At 41.2% G+C, this 25784-nt stretch overlaps 1 protein-coding gene across 2 annotated transcripts in view; it reads right to left on the bottom strand.

Annotated features, from left to right (window-relative positions):
* LOC124619823 (malonate--CoA ligase ACSF3, mitochondrial) overlaps positions 1-25784 on the bottom strand; it is a 108611-nt gene that overhangs the window by 41016 nt on the left and 41811 nt on the right. For both annotated transcript variants that reach the window (XM_047146427.1, XM_047146428.1), the window contains exons 3-4: positions 25513-25697; positions 14831-14960 (exon numbers count right to left, since the gene is read on the bottom strand). In XM_047146427.1, coding sequence (XP_047002383.1) covers positions 14831-14960; positions 25513-25697 — 315 coding nt within the window. The remainder of the gene's footprint in view (positions 1-14830; positions 14961-25512; positions 25698-25784) is intronic.

The raw sequence follows: 25784 nt of genomic DNA, 5'->3' as shown, positions 1-25784 counted from the left end.
CAGAAATTCTAAATACACTACATACAGTAGAAATAATTCTTTACAGATCATAATCTAAATGCGACATCAGAATCAACCAGGCACAGAAGACAAAGAAGAAACCTTTTCTTATATACTACAATACAGAGATAATAGTACTTACAATTCTCTGAGCATGTTTAGCAGCTCCATTGAAGTCACATATCGATAAAGTGATTTACATTACTTTTTTACTTTTTTCAAGAAGCGATGCTATACTAGGCCTGCAGGTAGAGGGGGCATGTGGCAGATGGCTGGGCAAGCAATTTCATAGACTAGGAAATGACATAACAGCACACGACTTGCTGATGTGGGGACACAGATTCAGCGGGGATACAGGTACCTTAGGTTTAGACCAGAAAGGTTGTGGGAGAGAAGGATGTGCTGTAAGATAGCTCCCATCTGTGCAGCTCAGAAAAGCTGGTGGTGGTGGGGAGGATCCAGATGACATGGGTTGTGATGCAACCATTGAAATCTTGCATGTTGTGCTCTGCTGCATGTTGTGCCACAGGGTGATCCACCTTGTTTTTGGCAAACTGTTTGGTGATGGCCATTCATTCTAGTTGACAGCTGGCTGGTTGTCATACCAGTGTAAAATGATGTGCAGCGATTGCAGCAGACCTAGTATATAACATGGCGGCCTCTGATGGGGTATGATAAGCCTGTGATGGGGCTGGAGTAGGTGATGCTGGGTGGATGGATTGGACAGGACTTGCATATGGGTCTTCCAAAGACTCCACCTCTCAGCTGACATACATCTACAGAGCGGCATGTTAAGTGTTTATCTTTTTCTGTGCTTTCCACGTAATATGAAACTTCCTGGCAGATTAAAACTGTGTGCCCGACCGAGACTCGAACTCGGGACCTTTGCCTTTCGCGGGCAAGTGCTCTACCATCTGAGCTACCGAAGCACGACTCACGCCCGGTCCTCACAGCTTTACTTCTGCCAGTATCTCGTCTCCAACCTTCCAAACTTTACAGAAGTTCTCCTGCGAACCTTGCAGAACTAGCACTCCTGAAAGAAAGGATACTGCGGAGACATGGCTTAGCCACAGCCTGGGGGATGTTCGCAGGAGAACTTCTGTAAAGTTTGGAAGGTAGGAGACGAGATACTGGCAGAAGTAAAGCTGTGAGGACCGGGCGTGAGTCGTGCTTCGGTAGCTCAGATGGTAGAGCACTTGCCCGCGAAAGGCAAAGGTCCCGAGTTCGAGTCTCGGTCGGGCACACAGTTTTAATCTGCCGGAAGTTTCATATCAGCGCACACTCCGCTGCAGAGTGAAAATCTCATTCTGGTTTCCACGTAATATATTTATTAAATTTTGTATATATGTGTGTCTTTGTTTAAGAGCTTTAGTCTTGGGTTTTTGTAAGTGTAAATTCACTCATTCTGTAGTGTAATAGTTGCTCACTGAACAGCCAGCTACGTAGCTCATTAACACGTGACACATCAGGAGGTTAGCAAGTTGCATATCTAAGATTGTCTGCTTTTATAGTTCAATTCTTCAGTTGGTCTTGTTAGGACGGCTATGATGTGTGCATGCTGTGTGCGCATGCAGGAGGAGCTTGCCACAGTTGGCGAACAGCTGGATGTGTTTTTGGCTACAGTCAGTCACCTTCAGCCTGCTGCCTCGGAGTGTAACAGTGGACGAGACTGGCACATCGCATGGGACACCTCATGTGTCACTTGTTTTGCCTACAGGCTCTGCCTTTGAGGCACCTTCTAGTGCACCTAATGCGGTGGATCTGCCCTCACAGCAGGGTGAGTGGTGGGCGGTAACGCACTCGCGTTGCTCAAGGTGGAGGGCCAATGTGGAGTGGTCACCTGGCCTCGCCCATTCACCCTAAGAGTAGATAGGTGGCCACTCCTTCAGCAGGGTTCGAGCGGGCACAAGAGGGGAGGGGTTTACTAGTTATTGAGAGCTCCAATGTTAGGCGTGTTATGGATCCCCTTAGGCAGATAGCGTTCAAGGCTGGAAAGAAAGTCAACGTGGACTCGGTATGTCTACCTGAGGTCCTCATCTGACATGTGGAGGTGGCCTTGCCTGTGACTATCGAGCATGCGGAGTGCATTCATCTGGATGACGTGTCTCATGTTAGCACCAACGATGCCTGCGAGGCGTGGGTTCTGCGGCAATCCTCAGCTTGTACAGGTGACTGGTGGAGCTGTTGAAGACAGCTGGCCTCAAGTGCGGGGTACAAGTACAGCTCGAAATTTGTAGTACTGTTCCCAGTTGACCAGGGTTCTTTGGTTTGGAGCCTAGTGGAGCGTCTCAACCAAAGCCTTCGTCAACTCTGTCCCAGTCTTGGCTGCAGATTTCTAGTCCTATGTTATCATGTGGAGATTTGTAGGACTGCCCTTGAAAGGTTAGCGGTGCCCTACACAAAGGAAGAAGCTACTCTGGTAGTAGAGTTCTCGTGGAATGCACATGAGGATTGTTCCAGCTAGGCTGGAGTTTTAGATGCTCTAATGCACCCTCGCCAATTAATACGCAGCAAGGGAAGTCAAACGGCACTCACAATAAAGACACTTTGACGTTCGCAATTTTATCAGTAAACTGTCGAAGTATTCATAATAAAGTTCCCAAATTAACTGCCCTCCAGGAAAGTTCTCAAATTATTCTTGGGACTGAGAGCTGGCTGAAACCTAAAGTGGAAAAGCTCTGAAATATTTAGTGAGTCATGGAACATATATCGGAAAGACAGATTAGAGGCCATAGGAGGAGAAGTGTTCATTGCAGTTGACAAAATATTGTATCTAATGGGGTCGAAGTTAAGTAAGTGTGACAGTAAAGTCATCTGGTCACTTATAACAGGTGTAGGTGAAACCAAGTTAATTGTTGGATGTTTTAACCAGCCATCCAATTCTGCGGTGACAGTTCTAGTCTTTCAAAGGAAGTCTATGCAGAATAATGCGTAAACACCCAGATCATGCAATACTTGTTGGACGCGACTTTAACTTGCTGAGTACAGACTGGGATGTCTATGGATTCACTGTGGGGGAAAGGGGGGTAAAGACAGACAGTGACGCGAAATACTTCTGAACACGTTTCCTGAAAATTGTCTTGAGCATCTAGCACAGCAGCCCACGTGCCACAGAAATACATTAGACCTTGTAGCTACAAATAGATCGGACCTTATCGACGATTTCAGTATACAAACAGGGATTAGCAATCATGATGTCATTATAGCAACTATGATGATTGCTGTTGTGGTATTCAGCCCAGAGACTGGTTTGATGCAGCTCTACATGCTGCTCTATCCTTTGCAAGCTTCTTCATCTCCAAGTACCTACTGCAGTTTACATCCTTCTGAATCTGCTTAGTGTATTCATCACTTGGTCTCGCTCTATGATTTTTACCCTCCAATACTAAATTGGTGACCCCTTGATGCCTCAGAACATGTCCTACCAACTGATCCCTTCTTACAGTCACCATGTTTCACTTCAATACATGGCTACACTCCATACAAATACTTTCAGAAACGACTTCCTGAACTTAAATCTATACTCAATGTTAACAAATTTCTCTTCTTCAGAAATGCTTTCCTTGCTTTTGTCAGTCTGCATTTTATATCCTCTCTACTTTGACCATCATCAGTTATTTTGCTCCCCAAATATCAAAGCTCATCTACTACTTTAAGTGTATAATTTCCTAATCTAATTCCCTCAGCATCACCTCATTTAGTTGACTACATTCCATTACCCTCATTTTGCTTTTGTTGATGTCCATCTTATATCCTCCTTTCAAGATACTGTCCATTCCATTCAACTGCTCTTCCAGATCCTTTGCTGTCTCTTGACAGAATTACAATGTCATCAGCAAACCTCAAAGTTTTTATTTTTTTCCATGGATTTTAATTCCTACTCAGAATTTTTCTTTTGTTTCCTATACTGCTTGCTCAATATACAGATTGAATAACATCGGGGATAGGCTACAACCCTGTCTCACTCCCTTCCCAACCACTGCTTCCCTTTCATGCCCCTCGACTCTTATAACTGCCATCTGCTTTTTGTACAAATTGTAAATAGCCTTTCACCCCCTGTATCTTACCCCTGACACCTTCAGAACTTGAAAGAGAGTAATCCAGTCAACATTGTCAAAAGCTTTCTCCAAGTCTACAAATTCTAGAAAATTAGATTTGCCTTTCCTTAATCTATCTTCTAAGGTAAGTCGTACTGTCAGTATTGCCTCACGTGTTCCAACATTTCTAAGGAATCCAAACTGATCTTCCTTGAGGTCGGCTTCTACTAGTTTTTCCTATCATCTGTTAAGAATTCGTGTTAGTATTTTGCAGCTGTGACTTATAAAATTGATAGTTCAGTGATTTTTAAACCTGTCAACATCTGCTTTATTTGGGATTGGAATTATTATATTCTTCTTGAAGTCTGAGGGTATTTTGCCTGTCTCATACATCTTGCTCACCAAATTGTAGATTTTGTCAGGGCTGGCTCTCCCAAGGCTATCAGTAGTTCTAATGGAATGTTGTCTACTCCCGGGGCCTTTTTTCGACTTAGGTCTTTCATGATTTGTCAAACTCTTCATGCAGTATCTTATCTCCCATTTCATCTTCATCTACATCCTCTTCCATTAAAATAATATTGTCGTGAAGTACATCGCCCTTGTATAGACCCTCTGTATACCCCTTCCACCTTTCTCCTTTACCTTCTTTGCTCAGAACTGGTTTTCCATCTGAGCTCTTGATATTCACACAAGTGGTTCTCATTTCTCCAAAGGTCTCTTTAATTTTCCTATAGGCGTATCTATCTTACTCTAGTGATATATGCCTCTACATTCTTACATTTGTCCTCTACCCACCTGCTTAGCCATATTGCACTTCCTATATATGTCATTTTTGAGACGTTTGTATTCCTTTTTGCCTGTTTCATTTACTGCATTTTTATATTTTCTCCTTTCATCAATTAAATTCAGTATTTCTTATGTTACCCAAGGATTTCTACTAGCCCTCTGCTTTTTACCTACTTGATCCTCTGCTGTCTTCACTATTTGATCTATCAAAGCTACCCATTCTTCTTCTACGGTATTTCTTTCCCCCATTTTTGTCAATCATTCCTTAATGCTCTCTCTGAAACTCTCTACTATGTCTGGTTCTTCCAGTTTATCCATGTCCCATCTCCTTAAATTCCCACCTTTTTGCGGGTTCTTCAGTTTTACCATCTCCTTAAATTCCCACCTTTTTGCAATTTCTTCAGTTTTAATCTACAGTTGATAACCAATAGATTGTGGTCAGAGTCCAAATCTGTTCCTAGAAATGTCTTACAATATAAATGTGGTTCCTAAATCTCTGTCTTACCATCATATAACCTATCTGAAACCTTCCAGTGTCTCCAGGCCTCTTCCACATATAACGCTTTCTTTCATGGTTCTTGAACCAATTGTTAGCTATGGGGTCATTCCATGCCAAGTGGTCTAAACCTTCCCACCATCATGTCTCCAATTTTCTTCAAATTTTATCTGTAGCACTAGTCAAGTGCTAAATTAAGTTTCTCAAGATTTCAAGCCTCTAGCTGCAATACTTGCTGATCTACACCCCCTTGTCTGAAGGGTAGTAAGTTCGCATGCGCGCGACATCAGACAAAATGCCATTTTTGGGGTCTCATAAAATTGAAACCAATTCATAAGAATGGTTAGTAAGATGAGACCCTGTACAGTTTTTTGTGCTGATTCAAACGAAATTAATTATAAGATTACTGATGCAAAATCCGGTCAAACAAGTCGACTCAAAGTGTACCCCTAATTCTGTCGTGACTTAATGCGACAAATTTTGACCAATATTCAGACTGCAATAATTTCCTTGCAGATAAAGATATGGACTTGAACTTTTTACCAAGTCTTATCTTTGTGCTGGACATAATACAGCTGGATTTCCAACTACCCAGGCTTTATAGTCGCCTTGCAAAATCTCTTCAAATTTGGCAGTGTCAGCGCAAATGGCTTTATTTACCAAAGTTCAAAGCCCATTACTACAAAATAGTCAGCCTGGATTTAATTGTGAATAGTATCATCTGAAAGAGAAACTCTTGCTCTACGAGATGGATATATTTTTCTTTTGCAACGCTTCCATTAAGTGCTTATTTACTCAGGTCAAAGTATCTTATATTTTGTGTGCGCAGTGCCCTGCGTTGGTCCATGATGGCTGAGCCATTACTGGTTATCACAATAAAACCAGCATCCCCATCGCCATAGGGGCCACGCCCGATAGCCATGCAGTAACAGCCACGGGTGGGTATCTTTACTGCAGGTTCCCAAGCCTGATTACAGGGTGTCTTTACCACAGGATCCCAAGCCTGATTGTGGGTTTCTTTATGCAGGTTCCCAAGCCTGTCTTCCTCAGTTACTTCATCATTCTGGAAGCATCGTTGATTTGCAAGAGAATGCTTTCAGGAAAACTGTATTGCCGACCAGATGATGTCACTGATGGAGCTGGAATAACACCAATGATAAGTTGTTCTGGAATCCAGCAAGTATCACGTCTTAAGGGCCAATAAAATGAACTTGCAGGACCATGAGGATGCATAAAGCTTATGAAAGCATCTTTCTGTTCGACTGAGATTTCAACGATGTTTCCAATCCACCATTTCTTTTCATAAATGCAAGCAACATACTGCCCAGGCTGAAGATCCATGACTTGAACTACTACTTCAGCAGCACTAATTTTGGCCAAAAAAGATGTCGCATCATTAGAAACTCTACTGACCTTAATTGTCGTCATATCAATGGGCAAAAAATGGTGGTTTTCTCTTGTGCCAGCTAGAGTGTGCCCTTGCAGGAATCTTTCTTCTTGAGAAGCTTTTTCTTCTTCAACTTCCTCTTTGCTGATGAAAAAGAATTTGATTCCATTGATATTATCATTGCAGAAGTTGAAAAGATCTTTGGGTGTTAGAATCTGGTTTTCATATGGACGTTGCAAACTTGCTCTTGCTGCCAACCGTTTTGTTGTGCCTCCAATGCCATCACAAGGCGACTTTCCATGGCTTGTTCCAAAGAAATTCCATTCTGCTGTTATTTCAAAATCTTCTTTGTGATAGCATAAGTTGAGAAAATTCTTGAAATTCTTATATTGTGCAGCTGAACCATCACTGAAGTAGTGGATGTGGCTTATTTTGGAAAATTGCATCTTCAGGTAATTGATTACTTTTCCAATGTAAACATGGACAGTAATCGTATCGTGTCGAAGGCAGTCACTAATAACACAAAGATTCACACATTGCACCTCTTCGTTTTCACAGTAGTAGACTACAAATGGATGAACTGTTGCTTGACTGTTTTCCCAGTGAAAGCCTTGCACTGCATCTTGAACAATAAATGAATAGTTTTCAGCAAAATCCATTAGTATTATGAATTCGCCTTCTTTCAAATCAGTTTTGAGAGCTTTCAGGTGCTGGCTTTGATGCTTGGCAATGTAGTGATGACAAGACAGGTTCCAAATTTTTGCTGCAATATCTTCAACATACTCTTCTGTTGAAAGCTGCTTTGTTTCTAAAGTATCCCTGTCGGTATGAATCCATTGTTTGTACTCAATCAGTTCTTCAGGGTCATTATCTTCAAAATATGTTGCAATAACTGCTTCTACACCTTCTGGACCAGGGCAGTTTTCACAACGATGAAGCATACAATCCTTGTTTTCCAAGCTGCAAACAGCTTTGCTAAGAATTTCCTTGTAGTCTTCATTGATTGATGCACCAGTGAGCATAAGCTTGACATTTTGGTGTATTGTACAGACACAAACTGAGTGCATTCCAGCAGAGCCAACTGTAACACACCATTTTGGTCTAAGCTCGCAAAACTTTGAGAAGCCAATTTCTGGTCCATTTTGCTTCTGATAAGACACGTACATTTCCTTCAAATTGCAAAGCAACAACCGCTTTTGCTTGTACACCTTTGTTCCTGAAATTCTCACAGGCACACAGTCTTTCTTCCCTGGACAAAGTCTGCTGAATTCGTCATCTTGAAAAAAGTCATGTACTTTCTGAACAACTTCATCTGAAAGCTTCCTTCCTTGCCGATTTGCTGGAAAAGCTAGAACACCTTGCTCATTCTTCAGTTTTCTCGCTTGCTTTACCATTCTTTCTGATACATTAAATGCTGTTGTCGTATCTTTAATTGTCCAGCTTCTTGGAACCAAGGTCAATATTTGAACTTTTGTCCTACGATTTGACACTTTACATTTTTCTTTCAACTCTTCTATAAGATTATCAAGATCTGCACAATTATTGCATGGGCGACTTTTACTTGAACTTGGCTGTTCATCGTAATTGATTCCTACAGCAGCAGCAATTTGATTCCCAATTAAACTTTGTGCATCCAAGATCTTTCTTTTTGCATAGCTTTGCTTATCTCTTTTACTTAGTTGTCTTCTTTTCAATGGTGAAGCACCAATAAATGATAAACTTTTGTTGATGGCTGGTTCAGTTTCATCCGTTGTGAAATCTTGTTCAGATTGGGTTGATAGTGATGATGAATCTTCTAGCTTTTGGTTCAGTGCCGACATGCAGCGAGGGCAAAGCTTCTGACCAGGTTTTATATCAATCACTTCTTTTTTCTTTAACAGGCAAAGTTTGGCAGCTGTTTCATTATCAAGCAGTCTAAGTCCAGCTTTTACATTGTGATTCCTCTTCTTGAATGGATTGCAACATTTCTTTTGCATCGCTTGATATTCATGTAGGAAGAGGGCTTCATGGTGGAAGCAAATGATGGAATTTTCGTCAAGTTTGGCTTCTGAACGCGAAACAAGCAATTTCTGGTCACATTCTGTGAAATCACTAAACGCTTTGAATCCAGTCTTCTTAGCATAGAAGATAACATGGCACTTCGATGCAGCAGCATCTTTTCCAATTGAACAGGGGGCCAACGATTCTTCTTCTTCATTAACTTCTGACATCTCTCACTGGCCAATCACTGAATAAAACACGAATGAAATATCCAATTATATCAGTAATTCTAAGCGACTATTAAGATTCAAATTCCTAGAAATGAAGAAAAATTAGTGCATCGCGCATACAAAATATAACAACTTTGATGTGAGTTAATGAGTACTTAATGGTCGCGTTGCAAAAAAAAACAAATGTCAGTCTTGTAGAGCAAGAGTTTCTCTTTTAGGTGATACTATTCACAAGCAGATTCAGGCCAACTATTTTTTAGTAATTGGCTTGAAACTTTGGTAAATTTTACCGTTTGTGCTGACACTGCCTAATTTGAAGAGATACTGCAGGGCGACCATATGGCCTGGATCATTGCAAATCCGGCTGCATTATGTCTAGCACAAGCATGAAGCTTGGCCAAAAGTTCAAGTCCATATCTTCAACTGCAAGGAAATCATTGCAGTCTTAATATTGGTCAAAATTTGTCGCGTTGTGTCACGACAAATTTTGAAGTATACTTTGAGTCGAGTTATTTGACCGGGGTTTGCATGAGTAATGTTATACATAATTTCGTTGGAATCAGCAAAAAAAACTGTACAGGGTCGCATCTTACTAACCATTCTTATGAATTAGTTTCGATTTTATTAGACTCCAAATATGACATTTTTTTTATGTTGCATGCACACGGACTAAGTACACTTCAGACAAGGGGGTCTAGATCAGCAGCTATTGCAGCTAGAGGCCTGAAATCTTGGGAAACTTACTTCAACACTTGACTAAAGCTACAGTTAAAATTTGACGAAAATTGGAGACCATGATGGTGGGAACTTTTTTCAGTTTTAGACCACTTGGTGTGGAATGACCCTATGATTAAGTTATGCTCTGTGCAAAATTCTACCAGGCGGCTTCCTCTTTCATCCCTTACCCCCATTTTTCATTCTCTTCCTTTTCCTACTATCGAATTCCAGTCCCCCACGACTATTAAATTTTCATCTCCCTTCACTAATCTCTTCATCATCTGTGGGGCTAGTTGGCATATAAACTTGCACTACTATAGTAGGTGTGGGCTTCGTGTCTATCTTGGCTACAATTATGCATTCACTATGCTGTTCGTAGTAGCTTACCCGCATTCCTATTTTTTTAACTCATTATTAAGCCTACTACTGCATTAACCATACTTGATTTTGTATTTATAACCCAGTATTCACCTGGCCAGAAGTCTTGTTCCTCCTGCCACCAAACTTCACTAATTCCTACTATATTTAGCTTTAACCTATCCTTTTCCCTTTTTAAATTTTCTAGCCTACCTGCCCGATTAAGGGATCTGACATTCCACGCTCCGATCCGTAGAACGTCAGTTTTCTTTCTCCTGATAACGACATTCTCCTGAGTAGTCCCTGCCTGGAGATCCGAATGGGAGACTATTTTACCTCCAGAATATTTTACCAAAGAGGACGCCATCATTATTTAACCATACAGTAAAGCTGCATGCCCTCAGGAAAAATTATGGCTGTAGTTTCCCCTTGCTTTCAGCCGTTCGCAGTACCAGCACAGCAAGGCCATTTTGGTTAATTTTACAAGGACAGATCAGTCAATCATTCAGACTGTTGCCCCTGCAACTACTGATAAGGCTGCTGCCCCTCTTCAGGAATCACGTGTTTGTCTGGCCTCTCAACAGATACCCATCTGTTGTGGTTGCACCTACGATACAATTACCTGTAACGCTGAGGCACGCAAGCCTCCTCTCCAACTGCAAGGTCCAAGGTTCATGGGGGAGGGGGGATGTTAATGAATCAGTCAAGAAGGCTAGGAGAGTGTTTCTGCTAGAGAGAGTTGATAAGCAGTTATTAGCATCTCACTCAGACGGTGAACACACATCACTTAGCTCCAGCAAGATGGTAAATCGTGGTCTGGACAGTAACGAAATTCGGTGGATGCTGAAGAAGCAGAGGTTATTGCACTCTCGTTTCAAAATAAAAATGATGACAAGCGAAAGTTAGTAGAAACTCGTGCTTCTGTGAAAAAATCTATGCATGACGCTTACAACAACTGCTAGTGTCACACCTTAGCAGAAGATCTGGCAGAGAGAACGAGAAAATTCTGGTCATATGTGAAATCATTTAGCGGGTCTAAGGCTTCCATTCAGTCCCTTGTTGGCCAGTCTGGTGTGAAAGTTGAAGATAGCAAAATGAAAGCTGGAGTTTTGAATTTCATGTTCAAGAAACCGTTCACACTGGAGAATTGTACAAACATACCATCATTTGACTGTTGGACAGACTCCCGTATGGACGACATAGTAATAAGCATACCTGCTGTAGAGAAACAACTGAAATATTTGAAAGCAAGTAAGTCACCAGGTCCGGATGGAATCCCAGTTCAATTTTACAAAGAGTACTCTATGGCTTTAGCCCCTTACCTAGCTTGCATTTATCACGAATCTCTCGCCCAACACAAAATCCCAAGTACCAGGAAAAAAAAGTGGGGGTGACTCCCATGTATAAGAAAGGTAAAAGACTGAACCCGCAAAATTACAGACCAATATCCCTAACTTCAGTTTGCTGCACAGTCCTTGAGATTGAATATAATAAACTTCGATGAGACTGAGAAGCTTATGTGCACGAATCAGTATGGTTTCAGAAAGTATCGATCGTGCGAAACTCAGCTTGCCCTTTTCTCACATGATATACTGAGAACTATGGATGAAGGGCAACAGGCAGGTGCTGTATTTCTAGATTTCCGGAAATCATTTGACACGGTGCCCTACTGTAGGCTGTTAACAAAAGTACGACAGTATGGAGTGAATTCACAGATATGTGAGTGGCTTGAAGACTTCTTAAGTAATGGAATTCAGTATGTTGTCCTCAATGAAGAATGTTCCTCAGAGTCAAGGGTATCGCCAGAAGTCCTCAGGGAAGTGTAATAAGACTGCCGTTGCTCTCTGTATAAATACATGATATGGCATGCAGGATGGGCTGCAATCTGCATTTGTTTGCTGATGATGTTATGGTGTATTGTAAGGTGTCTAAGTTGAGTGACTATAGGAAGATACAAGATGACTTAGACAAGATTCCCAGTTGGTGTAATGAATGGCAGGTAGCCCTAAATGTGGAAAGTTACTTCAGATGAGTAGAAAGATCAAACCTGTAATGATCGGATATAGTATTGCCAGTGTCCTGCTTGACACAGTTAAGTCATTTAAATATCTGGGCATAACGTTGCAAAGTGATATGAGGTGGATTAAGCACGTGAGAACTGCAGTAGGGAAGGTGAATGGTCGACTTTGGTTTATTGGGAGAATTTAAAAAAAGAATAGTTCATCTGTAAAGGAGTCTGCATGTAGGATGCTGGTGAGACCCATTCTTGAGTACTGCTCTAGGGTTTGGGATCTGTACCAGGTAGGATTGAAGGAATACATTGAAACAATTCGGAGACAGGCTGCTAGATTTGATACCGATTAGTTCGAACAACACGTAAGTGTTACATAGATGCTTCAGGAACTCTAATAGGAATCCTTGAGGGTGACATTCTTTTCGAGAAACACTATTGAGAAAATTTTGAGAAGGTATTTGAAGCCGACTACCGAATGATCCTACAACTGCCAACATATACTGCACATAAGGACCATGAAGATAAGATACGAGAAATCAGGGCTCATATGAAGGCTCGCAGACAGTCGTTTTTCCCTCGCTCTATCTGTGAGTGGAACAGGAAAGGAAATGACAAGTAGAGGTAAGGGTACCCTCTGCCATGCACCATACGGTGGCTTGCTGATTATTTATGAAGATGTAGATGCATGATCTGTGTGGCAGGGGATTGGGGCTGGGAGTGGCATAGGGATGGACTAGGGTGTTGTGGAGGTTGGATGGGCGGCAGAACACCACTCTGCGAGGGATTGGAAGTGACTTTGGTAGGATGACCATCATTTCAGGGCATGATGATAGATAATCAAAGCCCTGATGAAGGACATGGTTCAGTCATTTCAGCCCAGGGTGGTATTGGGTAACAAGGGGGGGGGGGGGGGAGGGGGGCGGTGTGCTTCTTTGTGGTTGGTTCTTGGGATGGATGTGAGGATCACACGTCTGTGAGGATATGGTATGGAAGATCTGTTTGTGAATTAGGTCTGGAGGGTATTACGTGTCTGTGAAGGCCATTCTGAGGCCTTCAGCATACTGGGCGAGGGAATTCTCATCACTGCAGATGCATCTAATGTGGGTGGCCAGGCTGTATGGGAGGGATATTTTGGTGAGGAAAGGGTGGCAGCTGTCAAAGTGCAGGTACAGTTTGTGATAGGTAGCTTTGATGTGGACCATGGATGGAGCCATCTGAGAGAAGAAGATCAACATCTAGGAAGGTGTCAAGATGGGTGGAAAGGACCATGTGAAGTGGTTGGGTGGGGAGGTATTGAGGTTGTGGAGGAATGAGGATAAGGTGTCCTGGTCTTGGGTCCAGATTATAGATATGTGATCAGTAAACCTGAACCAGACCAGGGGTTTGAGGATTGGGGTAGCTAGTAATGTTTCCTCTAGATGGCCCACGAAGAGGTAGGCACAGGAAGGTGTCATGAAAGTGCTCATAGCTGTGCTGCAAATTTGTTAGTATATCTTTCCTTCTAAGGTGAAGTAGTTGTGTGCTAGGATGTAGTTGGTTAGGTGTACAGGGAATGAAGTGGTGGGTTTGGAAGCTGCAGGGCATCCCAAGAACCAATCACAAGGAAGTGCCCTCTTGTCACCCAATACCAGTCCAGACTGAAATGACTGAACCACGTCATCCATCAGCGCTTTGATTATTTATCATCATGCTCTGAAATGAGGGACAATCTACCCAAGATACTTCCAACACCTCCCAGGGTGGTGTTCCACCACCCACACAACCTCCACAACATCACAGTCCATCCCTATGCCATTCTCATCCCCAATCCACTGCCACAGGGATAATATCCCTGCGCAAGGACCAGATGTAAGACCTGCCCAATCCACCCATTAAGCAACACCTACTTCGGTCCTGTCACAGGTTTATTCTACCCCATCAGAGGGTGGATCATTGTTATATACCAGCTCTGCTGCAACTGCTGCACAGTATTTTACATTGGTATGACAAACAACTTGCTGTCAACGAAGAATGAATGGCCACAGCCAAACAGTTGTCAAAAACAAGGTGGACCAATCAATGGCATAACATGCAGCAGAGCACAACATGCGAGTTTTCAATAGCTGCTTCACAAACCATGTCATCTGGATCCTCCCCACCGCCACCAGCTTTTCTGAGCTGCAGAGATGGGAGCTATCCTTACAGTACGTCCTTCTCTCCCGCAACCTTCCTGGCCTAAACCAAAGGTAACTTTCTGCCCCCCAAAAAGAAGGTGCATTTCCAGAAGCTTGCAAATCTCTGTACCTTTTGTTTGTGTACCTATCAAAGACACAAACACTGTAATACATGATAACAGTCATCAGTTTATTAGAAGTATCCACAGCTACACTATACCTCGTGTCAAGACAACCTATAGAATTCTTGGAGAATCTTTGTGTGCCAAACACAACACCGGAGGAGAAATCACGTTTAAATGGCCTTGTTCATTTAGTGGTACAGGAATTGTTCCCAATACAAGATCATCTCTTCTGAGGAGGTAGTGCCTGACCCCACCCACTCATCTGAAAATATTCCAACACTGGGTTGACGTGCAAGAGGATGAAATAAAATGTCTTTGGTGTTCTATAACTACTGAGTGTGAAGATCATCAATCCATTTAGACTTATTTGGGTATATCAAATTATGCAGGTGTTCATATTACTTTGCCAAACCCTAGTACAAACAAGCTACATTTATTTTGTTATGTACACTACCTGTGTTTATGCCATTCAATGTTAGCAGTTTTACATTATTTTGTTCTGAAGTATGTTTTTCCCAATTACCTTTTGGAGGTCTTTTCCCAATTACCTTTTGGAGGTCCTGTTGTTCCAGACGTGTAGATGAAAAGTGCATCATTGTCATCATAAAACTCTGGTTCTTGTCCACCTCCTTTAAGTTCATGGGCTTCCTCAGGTAGGGTTACATTCTCACTTCCCAACTACAAAAGAAAAACCAAATTCATTTCAATACCACACATACAAAGCAACTTTTGTTTTCATAACATGAATGACAGACAAGCATACATTTTCATTAAGCATTATTGTATTAACTGTAATTGTGCCACAAGTTCATTATGCCTCATCTAGCAACTGTCAGAGCCACAGACATGGTTTTCATATCCCTGTCAGAAGAATAAGTGAGGATGGTTTTTCATTTTTTGTTCATGACTACAGTTTGGGAAATGATAAATTCCTTTATTATACATTTTCTCCAACATCCTTTTCAACTGAGTGTGAAAGACTGTTTAGTTACATTCTGAGATGATCTTGTATTGGAACAATTCCTGTACCACCAAATGAACAAGGCCATTTAAACGTGATTTCTCCTGCGGTGTTGTGTTTGGCACACAAAGATTTTCCAAGAAGACTGTTTAGTTATATTCTAAGCTTAAATGTAGATAAATTATGACACCTTTTGTACACTATACTGTACTACTCATTTCATTTTCATATGCTCAGAAATTTTCCCGAGGACATGCAGCTTTACTGTATGATTAAATGATGATGGCGTCCTCTTGGGTAAAATATTCCGGAGGTAAAATAGTCCCCCATTCGGATCTCCGGGCGGGGACTACTCAAGAAGACGTCGTTACCAGGAGAAAGAAAACTGGCGTTCTACGGATCGGAGCGTGGAATGGTCAGATCCCTTAATCGGGCAGGTAGGTTAGAAAATTTAAAAAGGGAAATGGATAGGTTAAAGTTAGATATAGTGGGAATTAGTGAAGTTCGGTGGCAGGAGGAACAAGACTTTTGGTCAGGTGATTACAGGGTTATAAATACAAAATCAAATAGGGGTAATGAAGGAGTAGGTTTAATAATGAATAAAAAAATAGGAGTGCGGGTTAGCTACTACAAACAGCACAGTGAACGCATTATTGTGGCCAAGATAGACACAAAGCCCATGCCTACTACAGTAGTACAAGTTTATATGCCAACTAGCTCTGCAGATGATGAAGAAATAGATGAAATGTATGACGAGATAAAAGAAATTATTCAGGTAGTGAAGAGAGACGAAAATTTAATAGTCATGGGTGACTGGAATTCGTCAGTAGGAAAAGGGAGAGAAGGAAACATAGTAGGTGAATATGGATTGGGGGGAAGAAATGAAAGAGGAAGCCGCCTTGTAGAATTTTGCACAGAACATAACTTAATCATAGCTAACACTTGGTTCAAGAATCATAAAAGAAGGTTGTATAGCTGGAAGAATCCTGGAGATACTAAAAGGTATCAGATAGATTATATAATGGTAAGACAGAGACTTAGGAACCAGGTTTTAAATTGTAAGACATTTCCAGGGGCAGATGTGGATTCTGACCACAAACTATTGGTTATGAACTACAGATTGAAACTGAAGAAACTGCAAAAAGGTGGGAATCTAAGGAGATGGGACCTGGATAAACTGAAAGAACCAGAGGTTGTAGAGAGTTTCAGGGAGAGCATAAGGGAACAACTGATAGGAATGGGGGAAAGAAATACAGTAGAAGAAGAATGGGTAGCTATGAGAGATAAAGTAGTGAAGGCAGCAGACGATCAAGTAGGTAAAAAGGCGAGGGCTAATAGAAATCCTTGGGTAACAGAAGAAATATTGAATTTAATTGATGAAAGGAGAAAATATAAAAATGCAGTAAATGAAGCAGGCAAAAAGGAATACAAACGTCTCAAAAATGAGATCGACAGGAAGTGCAAAATGGCTAAGCAGGGATGGCTAGAGGACAAATGTAAGGATGTAGAGGCTTGTCTCACTAGGGGTAAGATAGATACTGCCTACAGGAAAATTAAAGAGACCTTTGGAGAGAAGAGAACCACTTGTATGAATATCAAGAGCTCAGATGGCAACCCAGTTCTAAGCAAAGAAGGGAAGGCAGAAAGGTGGAAGGAGTATATAGAGGGTTTATACACGGGCGATGTACTTGAGGACAATATTATGGAAATGGAAGAGGATGCAGATGAAGACAAAATGGGAGATAAGATACTGCGTGAAGAGTTTGACAGAGCACTGAAAGACCTGAGTCGAAACAAGGCCCCGGGAGTAGACAAGATTCCATTAGAACTACTGATGGCCTTGGGAGAGCCAGTCCTGACAAAACTCTACCATCTGGTGAGCAAGATGTATGAGACAAGCGAAATACCCTCAGACTTCAAGAAGAATATAATAATTCCAATCCCAAAGAAAGCAGGTGTTGACATATGTGAAAATTACCGAACTATCAGTTTAATAAGTCACAGCTGCAAAATACTAACGCGAATTCTTTACAGATGAATGGAAAAACTGGTAGAAGCGGACCTCAGGGAAGATCAGTTTGGATTCCGTAAAAATGTTGGAACACGTGAGTCAATACTAACCTTACGACTTATCTTAAAAAAAAGATTAAGAAAAGGCAAACCTACGTTTCTAGCATTTGTAGACTTAGAGAAAGCTTTTGACAATGTTAACTGGAATACTCTCTTTCAAATTCTGAAGGTGGCAGGTATAAAATACAGGGAGCGAAAGGCTATTTACAATTTGTACAGAAATCAGATGGCAGTTATAAGAGTCGAGGGGCATGAAAGGGAAGCAGTGGTTGGGAAAGGAGTGAGACAGGGTTGTAGCCTCTCCCCGATGTTATTCAATCTGTATATTGAGCAAGCAGTAAAGGAAACAAAAGAAAAATTTGGAGTAGGTATCAAAATTCATGGAGAAGAAGTAAAAACTTTGAGGTTCGCCGATGACATTGTAATTCTGTCAGAGACAGCAAAGGACTTGGAAGAGCAGTTGAACGGAATGGACAGTGTCTTGAAAGGAGGATATAAGATGAACATCAACAAAAGCAAAACGAGGATAATGGAATGTAGTCAAATTAAATCGGGCGATGCTGAGAGAATTAGATTAGGAAATGAGACACTTAAAGTAGTAAAGGAGTTTTGCTATTTAGGGAGTAAAATAACTGATGATGGTCGAAGTAGAGAGGATATAAAATGTAGACTGGCAATGGCAAGGAAATCGTTTCTGAAGAAGAGAAATTTGTTAACATCGAGTATAGATTTAAGTGTCAGGAAGTCGTTTCTGAAAGTATTTGTATGGAGTGTAGCCATGTATGGAAGTGAAACATGGACGATAACTAGTTTGGACAAGAAGAGATTAGAAGCTTTCGAAATGTGGTGCTACAGAATAATGCTGAAGATAAGGTGGGTAGATCACGTAACTAATGAGGAGGTATTGAATAGGATTGGGGAGAAGAGAAGTTTGTGGCACAACTTGACTAGAAGAAGGGATCGGATGGTAGGACATGTTTTGAGGCATCAAGGGATCACACATTTAGCATTGGAGGGCAGCATGGAAGGTAAAAATCGCAGAGGGAGACCAAGAGATGAATACACTAAGCAGATTCAGAAGGATGTAGGTTGCAGTAGGTACTGGGAGATGAAGAAGCTTGCACAGGATAGAGTAGCATGGAGAGCTGCATCAAACCAGTCTCAGGACTGAAGACCACAACAACAACAATGCTCAGAAATTAAAAAAAATATAATTAGTATCTTTAACAATAATGGAAATTCCTGAATGGAGCAATATGCTAAATAAGGGAAAGGCAACCACTCACCTATAGTGGATCAATGTGTGGCGCACAGAAACACATAAGAAAAAAAACAGCATTCACGCTAACTTTCAAGCACCAGATCTTTCCTAGCAATAGTACACACAAAACTAGACAAACACTGAAACACATACTCCTGAGACCACAGCAAGACTAATTATTTGATACTTGATAACTGAAAGCAGCTGCCTGTGCTGATGGAAGTGGGGAGGAGACAGCAAAGGATGCAAGGGTGGGGTAGTGGAAACTAAGCAGGTCTTTGGACTGATGACTGATGACTTTGTGGCCATCCACACCACCCCTCCTCTGTCCAGATTATGCACTGCCTTCTCCCACCACTCTTCCTCCCCCCCCTGCCACACAATGTGGGCACTCTCCCTCACCCTCTGCCCTCTCTCTTCTTTCCTCTCCCCCTTTTTCAATCCCTCACCCTTCTTTCCCCCCTCACTTTCACCCACTTCATCGTCACGTTCACCTTTTCTTCTCATTCACCCTGTCCATTTTCCCTCTCAGCTCCACCCTCTCCCTCTTCTTACATCTATTTTTGTTGTAACCTCCGCACTCTATTCATCTTATTGTGCAGTTGCAAAGTCATCTGTCCAAAGACTTGCCTCTTTCCCTCTACCCGGTACTTGTGTTCTTCCCTACCCCCTACCCACCTTCATCAGCTTTCAATAATCAAGTATCAATAATTAATCTGCCATGGCCATGGGAATGTCTGTTTCAGTGTATGTGTGGTTGTGTGTGAGAGTCAGTGTACTACAGCTAGAAAAAGAGCTAGGGATCGCTGGCTAATGTGAATGCTGTTTTCCTTACATGTTTCTGTGCTCCAAGCATTGATCCACTGTAGATGAGTAGTTATCTTCCCCATATTTTGCAAATAATTAATATCTGTAGCACTTTAAAGGATGTTTGTGGTTAAACAAAGAAGAACGGATTTAAAAACAGCAGCTCCTTTTATGTGCAAACCAATGAGCCATTTATCACAGAACTTGAAACTTCAAAATGCAGTTGAGGTTTTTTGAAGGAAATTATAGTAATGCACAGGATCACAGAATGTTTTCAAATGGTAGAAACTTTTAGACTGCTCCATCATACATATATAAACAAGGCTTTACTTTTAGTGAAGGCATGACAATAACAAAGAATGGTGAAAGTAGTGGATAAAATTATGTTTATCATGTGGTTGCCTGACTGATAAACATAACTGAAGTAGCAACTGGGAAAGAATGATTGATCATAATCATCATTACCATCATCATCATTATCATATAAATTAAAAATATAGAGGATAAAAGTTTGTTTGGTAGCATGTGCTCTACAACAGAAAATAATTGACATACTTAATGAACATTTCAATGATCATCTTCATATTCTAATAGCAAAGTTTCAAAGATGCAACCACTTTCTCATTGTTCATACCTTGGCAGTTTTGTTATTCTAGTGTTCTGTTTGGGTCTTTGGTGAAATGTTTCTTGCATTCACCTCTGTCACTTTCATCCCGGCTTATACCTTAAAAATACTTTCATGGCATGTTATGCCCCAGTAAACAGCTCTCAAATTTATATTTGCTCTTTCTATTCTTGAGTTTTTTAATTCATTGATTTTGTTCATGACTTTCAAATTTGTTCTTCTCTGGGTCAATCTTGCTGAGACTCCTTCCACTGTTCAGCATTCACATCCATTAAGCGTCACACACCAGACAAAAGCTTCAAAACACACATTCCAATTTAGCAAGGATTACCTGTTTTTTAATTTGTCAAGTGCTTTTTTTTTTTTTTTAAGTGATGTCCCGTCCATAGCAAAACTGGTTTACGTTTTGAGGGAGTATGGTGAAGGTGCAACCTAGTCCAATTTCTTTCGTTATTTTAAATGTCCTTTATCTTACATCAATACTTAATAATGTTCCCTGTTTCTTAATGTGAGTTCTTTGTCAACCACCTAACTTACTAAATTATTCCTTGGGGACTGAGCAGGAAGGGGAGGGAGGGGGGGGGGGGGGGGGGGGGAGGGAGGAATATGCCCACATAGTCCTTGCATCTTTGAAACTTTGCTATTAGAATATGAAGATGATAATTGAAATGTTCATTAAGTATGTCAATTATTTTCTGTTGTAGGGCACATGCTACCAAACAAACTTTTATTGTCCGTAACCTTCCACCAACATTCAAGACACTGCTCATTTCCTTCATCGTCTTTCCGCACTCCCTGTCCTGTTAACTCCAGACTCCTTTTTGGTCACTGTCGATATGACATCATTACACACCAACATCCCCCATTGCCCATGGTCTTGCAGCCACAGAACCCTACTTTTCTCAATATCGTCCTGATACCTTTCCTAGCCAATCACATCCTCACCCACAAATATTTCACTTTCAAAGATCAAAACTATAAACAAATCCATTGTACTGCCATGGGTACTGCAACGTAACAGACAATAAATGAGTGATGCTAAAGCAGTGGCCTTCTTGTCAATTCCACAAAATACTATTCAATAAACTTCTAGCTCATGAGTCCCCAAGTGCATCTGCACAAAAAATAAATTGTAAATTAGAAAGTCACTGTTTATAGTGCCTCTGAATGTGTGACTGGATTTTTAAGTGTTGGCTACAAAACAGTCTAGGAGCCAACCAACCCACCTGTAACGTTAACCCTTAAAAAAAATATAATAAAATAAAAAAAAAATCCAGTCACAAAATTCAAATAAAAGCAAGCAAGCATTTGTGGCGAATAATAACATCCACTACTCACAGCATTTTAAATTTTAACGAAACTCAGTTTATTCCTTCACTGTCACATTTACTACACGTTAATATTAGTTTAAACAATGGAAAATCCAGGATGGAATAATGCCAATATGGTATTATGTAAAGAATAGAGTTCTACTTATCATATAGTGGAGATAGTGAGTTGCAAGCAAGTACACCAAAAGGACTGCAAGACAAGTAAGCTTCTAGCCGAAAGGCCTTCTTCTGAGCTAACACACACACATATCCACACAATTGCAACTCACCCACCACCCGACCACTGCTTCAGGCTGCTGAGGCCAGACTGCATGCAACAGCATATAATGGGGGAAGCAGTCCGGTGGTGGGGTAACGAGGAGGCTGGGTCAGGGAGGGGGAGGGATAGACGGAGGGCAGCGAGAGCAGAAAAGGGGAAAGTAAAAAGACGGTGGGTGCGTTGGCGGAATAGAAGGCTCTGTGTACTGCTGGAATGAGAACAGGCAAGAGGATGGGTGGATGAAAGACAGTCACTAAGAGTGAGGCCAGGTGGGTTACAGGAACGTAGGATCACAGGTTTAACCAGCCCCAACATCAGGGGCTGGGCCACCTGTCAAAGCAGCCATGTCATATACCAGCTCTACTGCCATCACTGCATAGCTTTTTATGTTGGCATGATCACCAGGTAGCTGTCCACCAAGGATGAATGGCCACTACAAGACTGTGGCCAAGAGCAAAGTAGAGCACCCTGTGGTGCAACATGCAGCTGAACATAACACACTTGATTTCAATGGCTGCTTCCCTTCCTGAGTCATCTGGATCCTCCCACCCACCACCAGATTTTCTGAAATGTGCAGATCACAGTTATCATTACAACACATTCTCTGCTCCCACAATTATCCCTGCCTCAACCTAGGGTAACACGCTGCCCCCGCATCCTCCACCCAACAGTTTCCACCCCTTCCGTCATATCACCTCTTCCCCATTGTCTTCCACCCTCTTTGCTGCCCTCTCCTTTTTCACTCTGTTTTCCCCATCTTCCTGCCCCAGAAGCTCCGGATACTGCACCTGTTGGTAGTCTAGTGCCTGCACTTCCCATCAGACAGCACTCCTCTCTCTCCATATATACACTGTTATCCCTTACCCACCCCCTCCAGACTGCTGCTTCCATTTCTCGTGGTAGTTGCATTCTGGTCTGAGCCGCCGGACTTGGCAGTAATGTGTGGATGAGGTGTGCTTGCTTGTGTGAATGAATGGTATGTGTATCTTCTTCTTTTTCTGATGAAGGCTGTGGCTGAAAGATTATGTGTACGCATCTTTTAACCCTGTCTGCAACTTAACATATCATATTCATAGTAAGAAACAATCTATATTTTCCAATGTTGCTGTGTTAATATTAGTTTCACACTGAATTAATTAATATCTGAATGAGGGATTAAATGAAATGAAAGAGTACCTCATGTTTACATAAATTTCTGGAAAATAATCAAAGTCACTTTAGCCAGAGTTTAAAGCTCCACACTTACAAACTAACTAAAGTCCAAAACATTAACCGCAGTAAAGCTTTAGAGTTCAGATTAGATTGCCTAACAAAACATATTTTAAAGTCTCCAACTTGAATGTATTTCACAGTATTCATTAGCAACAAACACGAATACCACAAGCCTACGACTCAACACTCAAAATAATTTCGACACATTCGCCTTTGTAAGATGGCAGCTGCTTATTTAAGCCCTCACCATGATGAGGGTCAAGCAAACACATTTTTGATTTCCACAACATATTTAAAAACTATACAGAAGTATCATACACCAATTAGATATACATTTCATCATCTTTCTAGTGCTGTTCTCAGTTTTTCTCTAACTTAAAGTAGATTGTACATAAATAATGATTTTGTTTGGGTATACACTAGTATGCATTGTTCTGTTGCTAATAAATATAAACAATTAACACTAAATAATTCATACTTCTTTATCTATGTCTACTTCATAATGCTGCCACTACTTTTAATGTTTCATTCATTATTTATGTAAATCTCATGTTTTTACTTGCAGAATGTACATTCTGGCCTGTAATTCGAAATAGGTAATGTTTACAAAAAAATCTGCTGTGGTGGTCTGATAGTGCTCAATGAGACTTATCCATAGACACTTTGTTTATGAAAAATTGTTTAGGGCATTGTTAAGATATTAAATTTTAAAGTTCATTTTACACATAAAATATTTAACATGGAATAGCTTAAAAATTACACTTCGAATTGTGGGCGCATTTCCACCCACTCATTTATCTTAATTTTGTCTTTGAAACTATGTTACTTGTTTCTCTGTAACTATTTGGGTTTAGGCTTTTATTAGATGTAGTCTTATTTGCTATTTGTTCTGGACACTCAATTCAGCCATGGCAGCTACCCCTCCATGTTTCACGTAAATGGCCGGACGTGGGTTTCCCCAACCTCGTGGCTAGAGTATGCGTTTACCTAACCTGTAGTTTTGGTAATTCTCACATTCAGGGCATCCGCCGATTGCACAGGCTCAAAGTGTGCTGCCATCTACTATGACACCATGAGACCTGAGTAGCTGCAGAGCTCTGCTTGGTTAGTCCTCTCCACGCCCTCAGCTGTAGTCTGTTTTTAAAGTTTCTAGTACAAGGGTACAGCATCTCAGTACTCACATAGCATCATCCCATGTAAAATTATTTATGGCGCATCTGATGTAATCCTTCCTATACAGTCATATATTAAAACCCCTTGTCTGGTTTAGATTCACTGACAATGTTTTCACGATCTGGACTCATTGTAGGGACAAATATCCCATGTGGTGGTGGTTAGTGTTTAACGTCCCATCGACAACGAGGTCATTAGAGACGGAGCACAAGCTCGGGTTAGGGAAGGATTGGGAAGGAAACCGGCCGTGCCCTTTCAAAGGAACCATCCCGGCATTTGCCTGAAACGATTTCGGGAAATCACGGAAAACCTAAATCAGGATGGCTGGAGACGGAATTGAACCGTCATCCTCCCGAATGCGAGTCCACTGTGCTAACCACTGCGCCACCTCGCTCGGTATCCCATGTGATCTCCTCCATTTGCACCAGTAAACCTGTTAACCATCCACTGACGAGCAGTCCTCTGATCATCCATATCACCCTGGCCTTGAAAAGCTCAACAACTTCCTTCACCAGGGCTCTGACTACCTCTTGATGATGAGGAATATCCTACAAAAAATCCTACTCATGTCACCCAAAGTAGTATTCAGCCACTCACACAACATACAGAATATCCTTGCTCATCCCTACTCCAATTCGGCTACATATGAAAGCAACCATGTTATATATCATACATGCTCAATTACTGTGTGGCATTCTATACGGGTATGACATTGAACCAGCTGACTACACATGTGAATGGCCACCGCCAAACTATAGCAAACTGAGCAATCTCCCATGAAAACAAGATTAGACTTGTTATGGTCTGCATAGAGGTGTTCAAACAATTGTTCTTCCAGCATTCCATACATGAAGGGAACCTAATTATGGGTACAATGGGAAGTACCCTCTGCCATGCACTTCACAGTGATTTGCAGGGTATGAATATAGTTTTATACATAGCACAAGAAGCTAAGTAGTAATCAGTGAAGTAGGCATGTAAGTGAATCAGTAAAGAGAAGGAAAGTATTGTTGTTAGGTAGCTTTCTTACTACAGGAGTTGGCCACTTTGCAGCTGAACTGTTGTCAGAATGCCAAACCACAAACCTATTGAAAAATCATTGCTAATAGTTGCAAAACTTAGAACAAACCACATTTTCAATCCAAACTTGGAATGTTATGATCATAAGTATGGTTTTCAGAACTAATTACTCCAGAGTTTGATGTCAATGATAAGTTTTGAAACAGCTCTGTGAAGTCTCAAAGAATGGCATAAACTCACTGGGTATAGTACAACTGGATTGGAATTATTTTTCTTTTCCCTAACAGTAAAACAAGATTTCCTGTCAGTTTATGTAATGTTGCATTGAGTGCAATGAACTGATCACCTATGAAATAGTGTGAAATCTGCTTCATGTATAATGCAGCGAGAGAAAATAATATAAATCTATTTTTAATTTAATTCATATTTGAAAATTATAATCTCTCCTGATAAATATTCTTAACAAAAAGTTGTACCATATAATCCTACTACGAGTTCATGGTGCACGTACCTGATCTGCTTTCCTGGATGAAAGAGTGCGTAGTGTCGAGTCAAGGACAATAAATTTGCGCTTGTCTCCAGCGGCTTTCCGTAGAGTATCAGCATGTTCAGTTGTTGCAACAACTACTCCTGCATCACTGTCAGAGATGAAGTATTCCAACAGTTGTGGAGGGTGCACACTGCTCAGAGGAACAGCTGGGAACAATCACTGCTCTTCAAATAAATTTAGATATTTAATTTTAGATTTTATGCAAACTGACAGTGAGGTAACACATATGTAGC

The sequence above is a fragment of the Schistocerca americana genome, chromosome 6 (genome assembly GCF_021461395.2).
Source record: "Schistocerca americana isolate TAMUIC-IGC-003095 chromosome 6, iqSchAmer2.1, whole genome shotgun sequence".
NCBI lineage: Eukaryota > Metazoa > Arthropoda > Insecta > Orthoptera > Acrididae > Schistocerca > Schistocerca americana.
Note: the sequence above shows the minus strand (reverse complement) of the source record. Positions and strands in the feature narration are given on the sequence as shown.